At 39.4% G+C, this 16,204-nt stretch overlaps 1 protein-coding gene across 2 annotated transcripts; it reads left to right on the plus strand.

Annotated features, from left to right (window-relative positions):
• The first annotated feature begins 1,522 nt into the window (after nucleotides 1-1,522).
• Nucleotides 1,523-15,461, plus strand: LOC114616473 (zinc finger protein 39-like). Of its 2 annotated transcripts, XM_028761925.1 has the most exons (6): nucleotides 1,523-1,635; nucleotides 3,032-3,135; nucleotides 3,624-3,719; nucleotides 8,458-8,584; nucleotides 8,708-8,797; nucleotides 11,327-15,461. In XM_028761925.1, the coding sequence occupies exons 3-6, from the start codon at nucleotides 3,699-3,701 to the stop codon at nucleotides 12,907-12,909; spliced, it is 1,821 nt and encodes a 606-aa protein (XP_028617758.1). In that variant the 5' UTR covers nucleotides 1,523-1,635; nucleotides 3,032-3,135; nucleotides 3,624-3,698; the 3' UTR covers nucleotides 12,910-15,461. The 2 variants fall into 2 exon arrangements, with proteins under 2 accessions (XP_028617758.1, XP_028617759.1); XM_028761926.1 differs by lacking the exon at nucleotides 3,624-3,719.
• The last annotated feature ends 743 nt before the right edge of the window (nucleotides 15,462-16,204 follow it).

Here is a 16,204-nt window from a genome sequence, read left to right on the forward strand (position 1 = left end):
TGTGCCAGAACCATCCGTCCAAATCTCTTGAATTAGCCTCAGGCAGATTTTTAGAACAAAGGCAAAAGCAACCATACTTACTAACATTTTTCCCCTCTGGAATTTGAGCTGGCTCCTAATTGATCTCAGCACTGCCATCCTTGGAAGGCCCATTAAGTTCCACTTAGAGCATTCAGCCACTTTGGTTTTTAGTCCCAAGTCCACAATGAGCAAAGTCCATAAACAGCAAGGTCCAACAAAAAGCAAGGCCAGGTCTGTTACAATACCCTGCTTTTTGGTAGTAACTCGTAGTCACTGTTTTATTTCTGAGAAGAGATACCAGGCCCGGGCTCTTTTCCTCCCCACCTGTGGATCAGAATGCAGCTCTCAGCTACCACCCCATCACCGTGTATTTCACCATGCTCTCCACAATAATGATAATGGACTAACCTCTGAAACTGTAAGCAACCCTCCCACCCCCAGTTAAATGTTTTCTTCTGTTAGAATTGCCTTGGTCATGGTATATGCCTTTATTTGTTGTCCAGAATCAAGTGATCAGACCTGAAAATTATAAACACACAAGAAATAGTAAAAGAACCCATCAGGTTTAATATAGAGACCATGAATTTGAGATGGAGAGAAGGAGGGGATATGAAAGGGTCTGGAGGAAGAAGACATGGTAAGAGTTGGAGAGCGGAAAGGGAAGGAAGAAATGATGTAAATATATTTAAAGAATTTTTGAAAAAAAATTGAAGAGAAAAACCATACAGTTCAGTATCACTCAAAGAAAAAAAATCTTTTCATCACAAAAAGTCACACATTTAAGACTGTATATAATTTCTGCCCTGGTCAATACCTTTATCTTGAATTGTTGTTTTCTAGTACTTTTTTTTTTTTTTTTTGGTTTTTGGTTTTTGGTTTTTCAAGACAGGGTTTCTCTGTGTAGCTAGCTCTGGCTGTCCTGGAACTCACTCTGTAGACCAGGCTGGCCTCGAACTCAGAAATCTGCCTGCCTCTGCCTCCCAAGTGCTGGGATTAAAGGCGTGCGCCACCACTGCCCGGCTCTAGTATATTTTTTAAAGTTTAGACTGTCATGGTTATATCAGAAAAAAAGTCTCTAGCTGAGCCTGAAATAGAACCCAGACCTAGTCTAATCGTTAAAAGTCATCGAGGCAGGTACTGTACATAGCAAGCTTTGGGTGTGTGTAAAATCTGCTTCTATACAGGGTTCATAGCCTAAATTAGAGTCTTTTGAAAAATTGCTATCTTATTTCTATTACACACACACCACAAACTTATGTGATTTTTAGGTATAAGAGTATAAGGAATATGTTGAGTTTCACAAGAAACCCTCCCTGTCTTAAAATTAACTGAAGCCAAGAACCTGTCATCCTGGGCTCCTTCAGCTGCGCGTTGGCGCCATCTACTGTCGAAGCCCCATCCAATCGGAGGCCCCGAGTTGAGACGTGTCCAATCAGACACACAGACGAAGGGCGGAGGGCGGGCTTTGGCTGTCACCCGTCCTTTGTCTGGGAGCCGCCATCTTGGGCTCGGTGTTCCTGCCCTGGAGGCTCCTGCTCCGCTTTGGTGGCGCGGTGACGCTGTGGGTGCTGGACGATGGTGGGAGGACACCAGCGTCCCCCAGAAGTGGACTTGGTGAGTGTGCGTGTGGCGTCCGGAGGTGATGGCACGCGAGCGGGAAGCGCTGTGGCGGAACCGGGGTCTGCGGTGAGGCCTCGCGGGCGCTCCCGCTGGATCCCCTGGGCTGCTCGAGCCCGGGCGTCCTGTCCCTCCGGACGCGGCGACTTCAGCGGGCTCTGCGCTGCTCCGGGAAGGCTGCTTGGTTCCTGCAGGTTGTGTGAGGTTGGGTTCTTTCTGTTCCGTCCGTGAGGCTTTCCCACGAGTCTGAGTATGGCCCACCGGATGCTTAGTTCCTCCTCTCTTCCTGTGAGCCTGTTGGTTTCTCTAATTTTTATAGACGTTTGGGTATCGGATCTCAAATCCAGGATCCTGAATGCCAGCCCCTCCACTCCTCATTCTTTGTAAGCGCCCCCCTTCCTTCTCTGCCGTTTTCTCAAACACCAGCTTCCAGTTTCCATTATGTTAGCTGTTCCTCATTGTACATTTCAAATATGCAGTATTGTATAAGGTAGTTTTCAAAAAAATTTTTTTTCCAGAGTACTAAAGAAAAGTACTTTCTCATTTACTTAAATTTTTTTTTTTTCTGTTTGTGAACACATCGCAAACATATCACAAAAACAGAAAGGACAACAGAGGTCCTTTGACACCTGAACATTGTGCAAAAAGTCATTGAGTTTTATATGAATGCTCTGAATGTTTTTCAGCGTGCATATTACCATATATCAACAAAATGTAATACTTGTTAACCATTTGCATACATAAGTATCTGAGAATAACAGTTTAGTTTTGTTTTAATGTTGGTTATGTTTACACATGTCCTCATAAGTTCAATTGTATTTTAAGTTATTTGTGTGCTTACCCTTGGGGCATCCTTAAGAACTGTCATTTTTTGTTTGAATTAAGTGAGTAGCGCGACTTTAGCGTTCGGATGTTTCTTTGTTTTAATGTTGGCTATGTTTACACATGTCCTCATAAGTTCAATTGTATTTTACGTTATAGTAATGCTCACTGAACCTAGGAGAAAACTAAAGTGTTCAGTACCTTATGCACGGTAGGACACATCGAGAATTCAGTTCAATCAAGAACAAACTAATTGCCAAGTCGAGCAAATGATATTATTTAGAAAATATAGGTAAGATTGAAACACCACAACTTAGCAGTAGATTATTTTATTTATACTTGGAGCAGAGGCAGAAACCTCATCTACAAGTAGAGGAGGGTAAATGATAGCGAGATTTGACGTGTCAGCCACTTGCCAGTATTTCTCTGTCCATGACAGGACAGTCCCACCGAAAGGAGCTGTTTCCTGAATGCTGGATCTGGAGTATTGCTTGTGAGGCTGTGAATGCAAATGTGTATCGGTCTGGTGCCTGTACTGCAAAGGTCCTTGAGTGCATTCACTTTCTTTCAGATCCCTGCTATCTGAGTGGAGGAGGCCATTGGAGGAGGAGAGTCAAGATGCTCCAGTTGACAGTCAGGTGACCGTCTGAAGCTCATCTGCCTCTTCAACATCAGGTAAGTGTACATACCAAAGAGAGCCCATCTGATCCTAGCCTAAATTACTGACCAGCCCAATCATGCTGTATTTAAAAAAATTTGAAGGGTCTTGTTATCTAGTGTAGATAATTATCATCCCCTATGATAGACAGGATTCCAAAATTTAATGACACTTTGCTAATATTGGCAAAACAGTAGGTACATTATAGGTCATGATTTCCTCTAAGTGAAAGATGAGTCACATAGAAAAACTGTAGACATGAATACATAGGATTGGTGTTCAGCTCACAGCACCTGTTAGGCTGGCTTCATTCATTTGCGGGTTGGTGACTCTGCTGTTACTTAGGGCCCCAAAGGCATCCCCTCCTGTACAATTGAAGGCACTGGGTTGAGGAGTCGGGCAGATGAACATAGGGGGCAGGTTTTCCCGGTTTTGCTAGGGCCTTTTACTCTGAAGCTCGCCATCTTGGGATGCGTCCCTAGGCTCAGTCTCCTCTACTCTGGAGGTCTAGGTGGCTGTGCTGTAGACTCTGTTGCCCTGTGACGTGCTGGTGCGGGGAGTTCCATAGGGAGGACGCTCGATGTCCTGGAAGCCAGAAATGGTGAGTGTGTGGGTCAGTGTTTTGAACCAGGGACTATAATTGGTGGGAATCATTTGTGGCTCTGGAGTCTACAGGCCAGAACCCTGTACTGGGTCACTGGGCCCCAGGTCCCCTCTTGCTGTGGGGTGGGTGATGGGCTGGTAATTGGGACCCAGGTGGCCTGTCTCATTCCTGCAAGGTGACTTCAGCTCCTCTTGGAGCTCTTCGAGCCTTTAGTTCCTTACCGACTGTAGGGCTGCAGGCTGGGCCATCAATGGGCACAGGGTACATTGTATTCTGTTCCCAAATGATTTTTTAAAAAGTTTTTACAGAATCATGAGTTTAACATTTAACACAAATGATACAACTTTAAAAAATACTTCACGATTTCATACATATGCATAGCATACTTAGATCAATGCCCTATAGCCTGTTTTCATCTTCCCTTCTCACTGAATATTCCTTCCCAAGAAGCCCTTCTCTTTCTTGTCTGTTTTTTTTTGTTCTTAAATTATTTTTTAATGGCCCACTGCTGTCATGAGTGTGGCAGGGGGATTATTGACTGCAAGGTGGCAACATCACTGAGGAATATTCAGCATTTACATAGTGTCCATATTCCTTAAGGAGTGGTGGGGCCTTGTCTCTCCATGGTGGACTGCACTGGGCCCTTCCTGTGTAGGTAGCCACTGCCAGTCTGTTTCCCCAGGCTCCTTGGCCTGCCTGTAGTTAGCCTTTGGTCTTTGGCCCCTTTCTACTCTGTGTTGCTTGAGCTGAGGCCACTGGCTATCTTCTCACTGCCTTGTCTATCTCACTGCATTTTCAGCTTAAAGCCTCCTCTTTCCCCAGCATTCTGCCCCTCTGTTCAGAATAAAGTCTGCCTTTTGTTACACCAATCTTCTTGTTCTTGGAGTCACCTGTAGACAGCTTCTGTTCCTCTATCTGACACAAGAAGTTCCCATTTTCAATCAGTCGTAATCTTCTTTCTTACTTGATATCTTTTTCATTGTAGGATTTAAAAAAAAAATGTGTCAAACTCGGAACTTCACACATCTTAGCTCACTGCTGTGGAAATGACCTACATTCCTAGTCCTCAGAACTGTTTTTTCCTTTCTTTTTTCTGCCTGAACTAGAGGTGGCAACTTTTAATTTATTTTAAAGCAGAAAAGATGGAAACATACTTAGATTTTCGTACTGCGTGTCCTCAGATGTCTGCTGGTTCCTTGCTCCTCTTTCCTCACTGTAAGCTGGCTGGTTACACTGTCTGTTCATAGCTAAATGCAGTGGCCAGCATCTGAGATACACTGATGTCATTTATGTTAAGTCCCTATGGTGAGTACAGGACATGTCATGTAACACTTATGCTCTTATCCTAAATAGTATAAATAAAACGTAGCTGAAGTTACACTGCTTAGTATGTATTAATTGCCATTATTTTTTTTTTTTTTTTTTTTTTTTTGGTTTTTTGAGACAGGGTTTCTCTGTGTAGTCCTGGCTGTCCTGGAACTCACTCTGTAGACCAGGCTGGCCTCGAACTCAGAAATCCACCTGCCTCTGCCTCCCAAGTGCTGGGATTAAAGGCATGTACCACCACTGCCTGGCTTAAATGCCGTTCTTATTTGTAGTATTTGTTGACTTTTAATTAGCATTTAAGACAATGTATAACAGCATCCTTACACTACTTACTATTTCTTATGATTTTTGTTATGGTGCTAATTTTCCAATGAGCTTTTTTTAATCTGTCATCAAGAGCATAGAGCATTTATTTCTCTGACTAAGAGTACCAGAGGAAAAATATTGTTTTTTCTCTGTGTAGTACATTCTCAAACCTCCTGACAAAGGGAAGATGTGAATGTGTGGATGACACTCCTGACTTCTGCTTAGAAGACTGTACATCACTTGCATTCCCAGGGCAGAGGGAGCCCAGATAGCAAAGGGAGGCTCCTGTGAATGAGGCTTCTTCAGTATTTGACTCTGATAAAGCCATGGCAAATCAGAGCTATGATAGTTGAGGTGTTGAACTTTTCCCCATAGCTTCTCTATTGAAGCCTATATCTAAATCCACATGCCAACTGTAGGTGAAGATAGGCCTTACAGCAAGTAATTAGCAGTAAATGAAGAAATATATGTGGGATGTTAACACTATATAGTTGAACTTCCTCATCCAAAAGATGAGGAAAAGCTGGGTGCTAGCACAGTGTAAGAGCATTTATCTACCATGCCCAAATCGACAATTTGAGCCTCAGAATTGAAAACATGAAAACAAGAGGAAGGGAGAATTAACTTGTTCTTCCATGGAAAGATACTCTGATTAGGATGTCACCTAGATGTCAAGAAGGGAGACTGTCAGGAACTGAACCACCTGCAACCTTGACTATTTATGAACTGTGACAAAATTTTGCTTTCACCCATTCTGTATAAGTTTTTATTGCAACCCATGGTAACTAATACTGGGGGAAGCATTGGATTTGGAAGAGTAGGAATAAAACCTATACTACTCTGTTGCTATGTGTGTGTTCATTTTTTAAGACGTAATTTATTTTTTGAAGCATGTATGTAGAGATCAGAGGACCACCTTTGAGAGTTGGTTCTCCTTCCACTGTATAGGACCTAGGGATTGAACTCAGATCGTCAGACTTCCTGATAGTCATCTTTACCCTCTGATGTATCTTGCCACTGTGTAAGTTTTTTTTTTCATAACAACATTGAAATCAACTGTTTGACATCTAGGAAGAAAATTTACTGGCCTAAGAAAAGTTATTGATTCTATGTTGTAGACTTTATCCATTTATTTGCTGTATATTTGTTATGTAAATTTTATGTTCATTAATGTAATTTTTGTTACTCTTTTGATAACCTTAATTTGTTTTATTCTCTGATAAGTTGGTATATTTTTGTTGCTACAGTAGGTACCTTTAATTTGGTATTTTGTTATTGTCTGGACATATTCTTATGTGTGAACATTTTCTGTGATGGCAATTGCTCAACTGAAGTTGCCTCTTCTCAGTTATGTCAAGTTGACAAGTAAGAGTAGCCATCACAGGAAATCTATTAGGCCAGCTGACTAAGCTAGAGGAAGAGAGCCAGTAAGTAGCATTTCTCTCTTGTCTCTGCTTCAGTTCTGCCTCAGTTCCTGCCTACTGGTTCCTATTTGAGTTCTTGACTTAGTACCCCTTGATGATGGGCAGTAACCTGAAAGGTGTAATAAATTTTTTTCTCTTAAGATTGGTTTTGATCAGAAGCAAATTAAAAATTTGCTGTGTTATTATTTATTTGCATTGCTGGATGTTGAAACCAGGGCTTCATGCGCTAGGAAATCTGTCACTGAACTACGGCCCCAGTCTTTTTGTCACCTGTATTGTGTGTTTATTCAATCCTCCTATTGGGAATAATGTCCAGGGAATTCTCTTTGGATTGTAGGTATATGTTGTGAAGATGATAGTCTTTCTTGTTTCTGTTTCATTGGATTTGCAAATTTTCATTATAGAGTGCTAAATACTTCTGCGATTGAGCATATTAACTCTGCAGTTTTGTGAATATTTCTTAGGAAGGCGTCAAATTCTATTCACCCAGACAACACACCAGTGAATAGGTGAAAGAAACTAATTCTACTCCAGTCTTGTTCAGTGAACTTCAGTTAGGATTACTTAGAGTGTTTAGTAACTCGCAAGCAGTTATACCACTGAAGGGAATGTCTCTCTAGTTGTACATCTTTGAGAAGGATTAGAGCCCCTCTTCTTATAACTATCAACTGTCTATAAATCAGAGTTAATGATGTAGATGGTCAAGTGTTACCTTGGTTCATGTTAATTTACGTATCACATAGCACCCGTGTCTCCTTTTAGACTCTTTGATTAAGGAAATAGGTAATAGTTACTTTTATGTGGACCCTAGCAGTAGCAGTTATTTTTGTTTAGTGAGAAAATACAGAATTGGCTATAACTACAATTATTTTTTAAAGCAGGTTTAATTTTTAAAAATTTTATGTATATGAGTGTGTGAATATTTTGCTCACATTTATGTAACATGACTGTGCCTGGTGCCCTTGAACACAATTAGATCCTCTGAATAGGAGTTCTAGATGCTTGTGAACTACCATCTGGGTGCAGGGAATCAAATTTGGGTTCCTTGGAAGAACTGATGAGCCATCTCTCCAGCCTTGGACAATTACTTATGTATATAATCGACTATTAACAAACAAGTCCTTGAAATTAAACTGTTAGAATTACTTAAATACAAAATCATTGGATAGTAAATGATTTGACCATTTACTGGAATTATTACTCATTACACGAGCATACTCAGACACAGTATTCTGTGTAGTTCTGTTAGCCTATCTTATGTCCTTTGTGCTGTTGTAATTGGACTTCTGTTGCTTCATTTTCATGAGAACACATCCATGAAAACATTTGATATTTCTTTCTTGTATAAGTAGCAGATGCTTTCTGTTTTCTACATCATTGTCTTGTTGTACATAGAACATTGCTTTTTTTTGTACACATCAACAATGTGTTTGTTCTTGTGTCTTTGGACTATATCAGGTGCTTTCCTGAGGAGAATTTTATTCATTTATTCCTAGTAATAAGGGTTGTTCAGAAACTTGAAGAAAAACTGGATAATTACATTTTCTTTAATTATTAAATTCATGTGTAGGTAACATAACACTTTCTTCCACGATACAGAGTTTAAAGCAAGTTTTGTTATATAAGACAGGTATCCACATAGGATGAGCTCTCGGCTGAGGAGAAATGTGTCATTACAGGGGTTGGTGTCGTTTGAGGATATAGCTGTGGAATTCACCTGGCAGGAATGGCAGGACCTGAATGAAGGTCAGAGAACTCTCTACAGGGATGTGATGCTGGAGAACTACAGCAACTTGCTGTTCTTGGGTAAGTGGAGAATGGAGTATAAACTGTCTATCAACTAATTGGCCTCATCATGGGATGTCTCCTCAAATGAAGATTCTTTCTTCTCTCTGCCTGGCTTTGAAGTATAATATTTTCCATTTATAGGGCACTGCAAGACCAAACCTGAGCTGATCTTCAATTTGGAGCAGAGACTTGGGTCATGGATTGTAGAAGGTTCACACCAGAGCATACCAGGTACATCAGTGTACAGTAGTTAGGGATTAGGATGATGAGTACTAATAGATACAGTAACAACATTTAGCCCCATGTCTCAGTCCTAAAAATGGCTAATCTCATTAAGACGTTTGTCTAATACACTCTCTGATTGGTCAGGGTTTACTGCTGTGAACAGGCACCATGACCAAGGCAACTCTTATTAGGACAACCTTTAATTGGGGCCGGCTTACAGGTTCAGAGGTTCAGTCCATTATCATCAAGGTGGGAACATGGCAGCTTCCAGGCAGGCATGGTGCAGGAGGAGCTGAGAGTTCTACATCTTCACCTGAAGGCTGCTAATGGAAGACTGACTTCAGGCAGCTAGGGTGAAGGTCTTAAGCCCAAGCCCACAGTGACACACCTACTCCAACAAGGCCATACCTCCTAATAGTGCCACTTTCTTGGCCAAGCATATGCAAACCATCACACTCTCCACAGAAGACTTTTTGTCATTATTATTGAAATATGTTATTTTTTTGATTTACTATAAATTCATTCCCTATATGAATCTTAGAGAAAGAACATATATTGTTTTATTTTAGGAAAAGTCTAATAAACTGAGTTGTATGGAAGTAGGTAGGCATTTATATTATTTATGTAATTAAATTGAGATGAGTATTTTCCAAGTTTGCTACATAATATGCAAGTGGCTGTCTACCAAAGTCTTAGTCATGGGTATTAATAACAGATTTATTAATGAATAACTTATGGCTAGTATTAAATTATAGGTATTGTTGCAGTTATAGGTGAAATTTGTGAGAGTAGCGTTAGAGTGTTCTAGAGTAAAGCAGTAGATTAAGAATGTTTTATGGTTCTCTGAATAAAAAGAGAGATGATAACAAAGGACAAACTATCCCAAGTCTTTAGGGCAAGTAAAAAGAAATCAAAACTATAATGCATGTGCATACACACACATAGAGAACTATAATGTACATGCACGCACACATGCATGCACGGAATAGATAGCCTGTAATTATCTTCCTTTGTGGAGAAAACCCAAAGCCATAAGCCCAAAGCTAAGTCTGGAGAATGTAGGCAGCCCTAGGGACAAGGGGATAGAGAAGAGACCCACAGTTGTCAGAAAGGCTAAATCCAGTTGAGTGTTCCTTGTCTGAAAGTGACTTCTTCATAACAGGCTAGCATTGGAGGAGAAACCAGTTAGGTTACTCCCAGAATACAACTTGAGAGAGGTACTTGAGGTAGTACTCATTCAGTTTTTGAGACTAAGCGATACTGTGGACATGAAATCAAGAAATAATCACAAATCACAGAGGGTATAGACATGCTATCACCATTACTAATTTAACAAACTAGAAGACCTTTTAAGATAAAAGATTTGATATGTATCTTCCAATAAGAATCCTAAGTTTAAGTGTTCTTAAAGCAGATGGCCAGATGGAATAAAGACTTGCTGTGTGTAGCATCTCCTCTCACTGGACAAAGTACATATATGTTTAAAATATGAATAATATTTTTTGAAACAAGCATTGTAAAGGTACTCATCAGTAAGCCAACTTCATACCAAATTAATTTGGATGGGATAAAGAAATTTACTGAATATTCATAAAGGAACCAATCCATTAAAATATAGTTATTCCAAATGCTTATTATGCACTGAATATTGGTGTTTTGATTTCCATTAAAAAAAAAAAGGAAGACAAGTTCTGAATAGAGCAGTAGCATTCTTGGAGTGAATAATGTATCAGAAAAAAATACAACAAAGGAATCTGACCAAGGCAACATCCACTTTTATGAGTGAAATACGAGTAGCTAAACTAGTCTATCAACAGCCAACTCAGTAACAAGATTTAATGGGGCAACTTTATAGTTAAACAATGAGACCGAAGAGACATCTATAGTATATACTGTACCAGTGATTGTGAAATACACATCTAAGTTTTCTCTAAAACAAATCAAAATTGAGGTTGTAAAGCTAGCTCTAATAAATAAAAAAACATTGAAAATAATTTCTTTAACCTTTTAAAATCAAAACCAAAAATGCTAAAACCCAATAGCCAGAGAAATGAAAAAAACAGATAATGTGTTTGAATAGTTTTGAGTGATCAGTGGCTTGTAAAAATATAGGTGAGTTAAATTTCCAGAATGAAGTAAACTCAGAAAAGTAGAAGGGGAGTGTGTGGAAGGAGGAAGAGAACCTGCAGGTGTGGGCAGAGAAAGGTAGATATGCGCATTATCAGTGTACATTGTGTACACATACAAAAACAAGATAGTATTCAATTGTGTACATGCATAAAATCACAGTACATATTAGTTTGTACCATTAATATATGTTAAACTTAGAAGTCACATATGACATTGAGTTACGTAAAGGAAAATTCATACCATTTTGGTAAGCAGTTTAAGAACTTAATTTTTTCATTTTTGGTAAAATGATTTAAAAGCAAATAGATGGGTAAAGCATAAAGATTAAATTAAGAATTTGTGTGTGATGTGTGTGTTATCCCAGGATAGTCCAGTTTGTGCATATTAATATGTCTGTCATTTTAGATTTCCAGAAAATGAATACCCCGAACAAGACCAGTCCAGAAACCAAAGCAAGACATGTGTGGCAAGTTGCCCTCAACAGTGATACATCAAAGGAGTTGGCTGGAATAGGGAATACTTGCAATGTTAGCACAAACCACATTTCAAATCAGACTGTAAAGAATGAGAACTCACTAGGAATGAGTCCTAGAAAGTTCATTCTGTGGAAGGATGTGTATCTCTATAGTGATGTTGATGAGATAGAAGTTGGAGAAGAACCTGATGATCTTAATGGAACTGTAAAATCTGTCAATCGTCCAGAGCATGTTAGTCTATATAAGTTTCAAAGTTCACAAAGTTACTTTCAGAGTCTTATACCAGGGAAATCCTTCAACACAAAAGCAGTATTACTTACTCATAAGTTCAATGAATATGCAAAATCCTTAGGTGATACAGCATTTATTGGCAAAGAGATGGCTCAGATAAGGGTGAAATCTTTTGAATGTAATGAATCAGAGATAAAGTGTAACAAGCCTGACCATAATGAAAATGAACCAATGCATGTGGGAGAGAAACATTACAAATGTAGTGACTTTGAGAACCCTTTTATTATTGAGTCATACCTTCCAAAACATAAAGGACAACATGAAAAGCTCTTTGTCCAGAAGGAATATGAGTTTTCTCAACAGTCAGAAGTGAGTCTTCATCAGAAAATCCGCAGAGGGAAAAAGACATATGAATGTAAAATATGTGGCAAGTGCTTTTATTGGAAAACAAGCTTCAATAGACATCAGAGCACTCACACTGGTGAGAAGCCCTATGAATGTACGGAATGTAGTAAAGCTTTCTGCCAAAAGTCACACCTCACTCAGCATCAGAGAGTTCATACAGGTGAGAGGCCATATATATGTTTTGAATGCAGGAAAGCTTTCTATCGTAAGTCAGAGCTTACTGACCATCAGAGAATTCATACAGGTGAGAAGCCATATGAGTGTAAGGAATGTGGGAAAGCTTTTTGCCAAAAGCCCCAACTTACTCTACATCAGAGAATTCATACAGGTGAGAAGCCCTATGAGTGTGCAGAATGTGGGAAAGCCTTCTCCACCAAGTCCTATTTAACTGTACATCAGAGAACTCACACAGGTGAGAAACCTTATGAATGTACGGTATGTAGGAAGTCATTTATCTGTAAGTCAAGTTTCAGTCATCATTGGAGAACTCATACAGGTGAAAAACCCTACGAATGTAAGCAGTGTATGAAGACCTTCTACCGTAAGTCAGGCCTGACTCGACACCAGAGAACTCACACAGGTGACAAACGCTATGAATGTCAGTTGTGTCAGAAAGCTTTTTACTGCACTTCACATCTCATTGTACATCAGCGAACGCACACAGGAGAGAAGCCTTATGAGTGTAAGGAATGCAGGAAAGCTTTCTATGATAAGTCAAACCTTAAACGGCATCAGAAGATTCATACTATGAAGAAAGCCTCTGAATGCAAACAATCTAACAAATTTTTTCTAAGTAGTACTTCTCAACATCAGACAATGTATTATGAATATGAAGAATGCAAGAAAGCTTTCCACCAGAAAACCAACTTTACTTAAACATCCAACACTCTTACAGGTAAGGGAACCCTGTGATTAGAAAACATTTATCCAAAAGTCAGATCTTATGTACATTGGGCCACTTAAACAAGGGATTAAACCAAATAATGAATAAACAGTGAAGGAAAACTTTGATTCTTGTTTGTTTATCAAAGAACTCACAACTGACTGTGGCAAATAATTTAGCCAGCTATATTAACCCAATATAAGATAGATGTTTATGATGGAGGATCACATAGAGGAAGACACCATGACTTAGGAGAAAATAGGGCAAAGTTTTCTACTTGAGGCTCTCTTTGACATACTACCAGAACCTAGTGTGAAACCAGTGAAAGTGAGGAATGCCCCAAACTCTGAGTAGAATTTGGAAGTCATTGCTGGGTGTTGGGACATGTGTGTAATCTCAATACTTGGCAGTTTGAAGAAAGAAGATGAGTTGTGGTCTAACCTTGGCTACAAAGCAATTTCAAACCCAGCCTGGGTTACATGAGGACTTTAAAAAAAAATGACAATTCAAAATATAAGAATCTGAGAGTCTAAACTTCACAAATGGTATAAAGGGGACAAAGGACAATACAATTTGGGGTAAATTGCTATACCTCACTTCCATTTGAATCAAAGATGCTATAGGAGCTCTATTTGAGTTTTGTAGAAACTTGTGGAACTTTGTGGCAATTACATGACACTGAGCATCACTCATAAAAGTAATCCCACTTGAATTTAAGCAGTTAGGGCTGAGAATGTAGCTCAGTGACAGTGTTTGGCTGCTATTGGTGTTATCTGTCCTTCATATAAATTACATCTACGATCACCTTAAAGGCTGTATTACATTTATCTGTACATGTCCATAGCACAGCATACAGCATATCAAAGTCAGAGGACAAACCCCAGAGTCCGTTCTCTTCTACCTGGTGGGTTCTTAGTATCAAACTCAGGTTGTCAGGTTTGGCAGAAAACATCTTTACTCTCTGAGCCATCTCTCCCGCTCCTGTATTTTATACTCAACAACTGTTGTAAATTAAAGCGATACTGGAGGTATTTTCAGCCAGTCCAGAATGCTTTACTGGGAAGGACATTTCTTTTTATCACTTATAGTAGTCTCCCTAACTTCAGTTTGGAGATAAGGTCTTGGTACAAATGCCCTGAAGTCCCGCTTATCTTGCCTTAGGCTTGTGAGTGCTTAGATTAAATGTATGTGCTACTATGCCCAGCCATAAAATTTTAAGGAAGAAAAAAAATTTTCTGGAGTTATTGGATGGTGTGTTCATGTTCTAAATACCCCATCAATGTTACAAAAAAATTGAGCAAATGAAAAGATTTGATTTTACAGCTCAGTGAAAGGATGACAAATCTGTCTCAAATGGTAATGATGGTATTGTGAAATTTCAAAGATGCTGGATTAGATACCTATATCTTGTTCATCACAGACAAGCAGAAGGCAGGGAAGCTGAAGAAGATAATGAAAGGTGAAATAAAATACACTCTCATTTGGATTGTATTAAAATCCTAAAATGTAAAAACATTCTGATCATATTACTTGGGCGTTAATTGGAAATAATAAATGATTTAAAAATATTATTTCAAGTTGTATTCAGTTGTGTACAAACAAGCAGGATGGTCATTCCCAGTCAGCATAAACTGACCTCCAATCTGGGGCATTTGTGGTTGACATAAATGAAAGTTGATAGTTATAATGAAATCTAGTGGACAAGCTTGAACACAATTCATAATAGAACTATGTTCTGCATTTTATAGTTTTAGAAATCTGAATAAAGGCACTCATCTAGAGTACAGAAAATTTGTTACATATGTAAAAATACATTAAGAGACTAAAGAGGTAGGGTACATGCCTTTTTATGTATGCAGTATTCCTTGCAATTTCAGACTTACAGTATTAAATTACTGTGGTTGTATTATTTAACTTGGTATTGCTGTGGCCAACTATCTGATAGAACCTATTTAAGGGTGTAAATATTTATTTTGGGCCATAGTTTCAAATAGTCAATAGTTTACCCCTTTACTATGGGTAGGTCATGGTTAGCAAAAGGGTCAGGAAAACAATGTTAAAACAAATAGGAAACAGCAAAGAAGTGACTGAATACCAAGTTTACTCTTTAATGATATACTACAGCAACATATATTAAAAACAAATATGTCCCCCCTTCCCCCAAAAAAAGACAAGCAAAAGGTCTTCCTGGATTTTATATCACCTTCCAAAGTATTGGCACTGTCCAAGAACCAAGCATCCAAGCCTTTGGGTAACATTTCAGATTCAACTTGATATATACAGTTTTACATTAAACAACTAACCCATTAATATTTTGTTAAATATATCATGTTTATATAGAGTTGTATGGATATTTTTATATAAACTACTCAGACTGAAACTGACAAGTTATCCACTGCCCCAAAGTGGGTGATTGGTAATGCATTTTCAAGGTTTAATCAACATAGAACTTGATATTCTAATATAAATTCATGTTGAAATGCAGAAGCTGGTATATAATTGTTCATAGTTGACATCTGAATTAAAGCATTTTTTGGCAAACAATTTTTGTTTTAATTTTTTTCCCCTTTTAGTTAAATTATGTGGGGTGGTTGGTTGTGAGAGGCAGCTGGGTACCTGGTCGAGCACACTTCGAACCCTGGAGACCCTGAAGGGACAGTTAGGAGTTTGGTGGTGCTCCTGGGCCCCCTGGTTCCTTTCAAATAGCCACAGCCTTCTACAGCCCCTCCCAAAGAGGTTTGTGGTCATTAGTCACATAGCACAGGTAGAGAGTGTGACTACAGGCTGCAGAGCCTCAAGACAGCTCCGTATTCATGAGATACCTAAAGGCCAGAGGGCCTAGCCGATTAAGCATTCTTTCCCAGACCCTCCTCCTTGCAAAAGGTATTTAACCTGAGGCTCAACCTGAGAATATGGGGTATAGTTTCATCCATTTTCCACCATGACAATAAATGTCTTAAGATCACATCTTAAGACCTGAACTACCTCTCTTCTTTGGGTCTTGCTGTGGGGAACCATGGAGAAGGTCTTCAACTACCAAGTCGCTGTCTAACGTCCTGCTGGCCTCTCTACATTTCAGCCATAGAGGCTGCCAACTCAAGTGAGCCAACTAGAGCTAGCCAAGGCCCAGCCAATAGAGTCACCGTGACTAAGAGTCTCTTTTCTGCGGGACGCTGCCAGAACTCATCCCCCTCGCCCCTTCGGCTGCGGGTTGATCCAGCCTGTATGCCTATTCTTGGTCCTTCCGAGCGGTGCCTGAGAGCCCAAGGGCCTGAGACCAGTTGGTCC

The sequence above is a fragment of the Grammomys surdaster genome, unplaced genomic scaffold, assembly GCF_004785775.1.
Source record: "Grammomys surdaster isolate TR1022 unplaced genomic scaffold, NIH_TR_1.0 332257, whole genome shotgun sequence".
NCBI lineage: Eukaryota > Metazoa > Chordata > Mammalia > Rodentia > Muridae > Grammomys > Grammomys surdaster.

What these genes read in the sequence shown, in the direction of transcription:
- LOC114616473 (XM_028761925.1), top strand. Translation starts at nt 3,699, where the DNA reads ATGTCCTGGAAGCCAGAAATG. An exon ending in TGTCCTGGAAGCCAGAAATG is followed by an intron (nt 3,720 to 8,457) that starts GTGAGTGTGTGG and finishes GTGTCATTACAG; the next exon opens with GGGTTGGTGTCGTTTGAGGA. An exon ending in TTCACACCAGAGCATACCAG is followed by an intron (nt 8,798 to 11,326) that starts GTACATCAGTGT and finishes CTGTCATTTTAG; the next exon opens with ATTTCCAGAAAATGAATACC.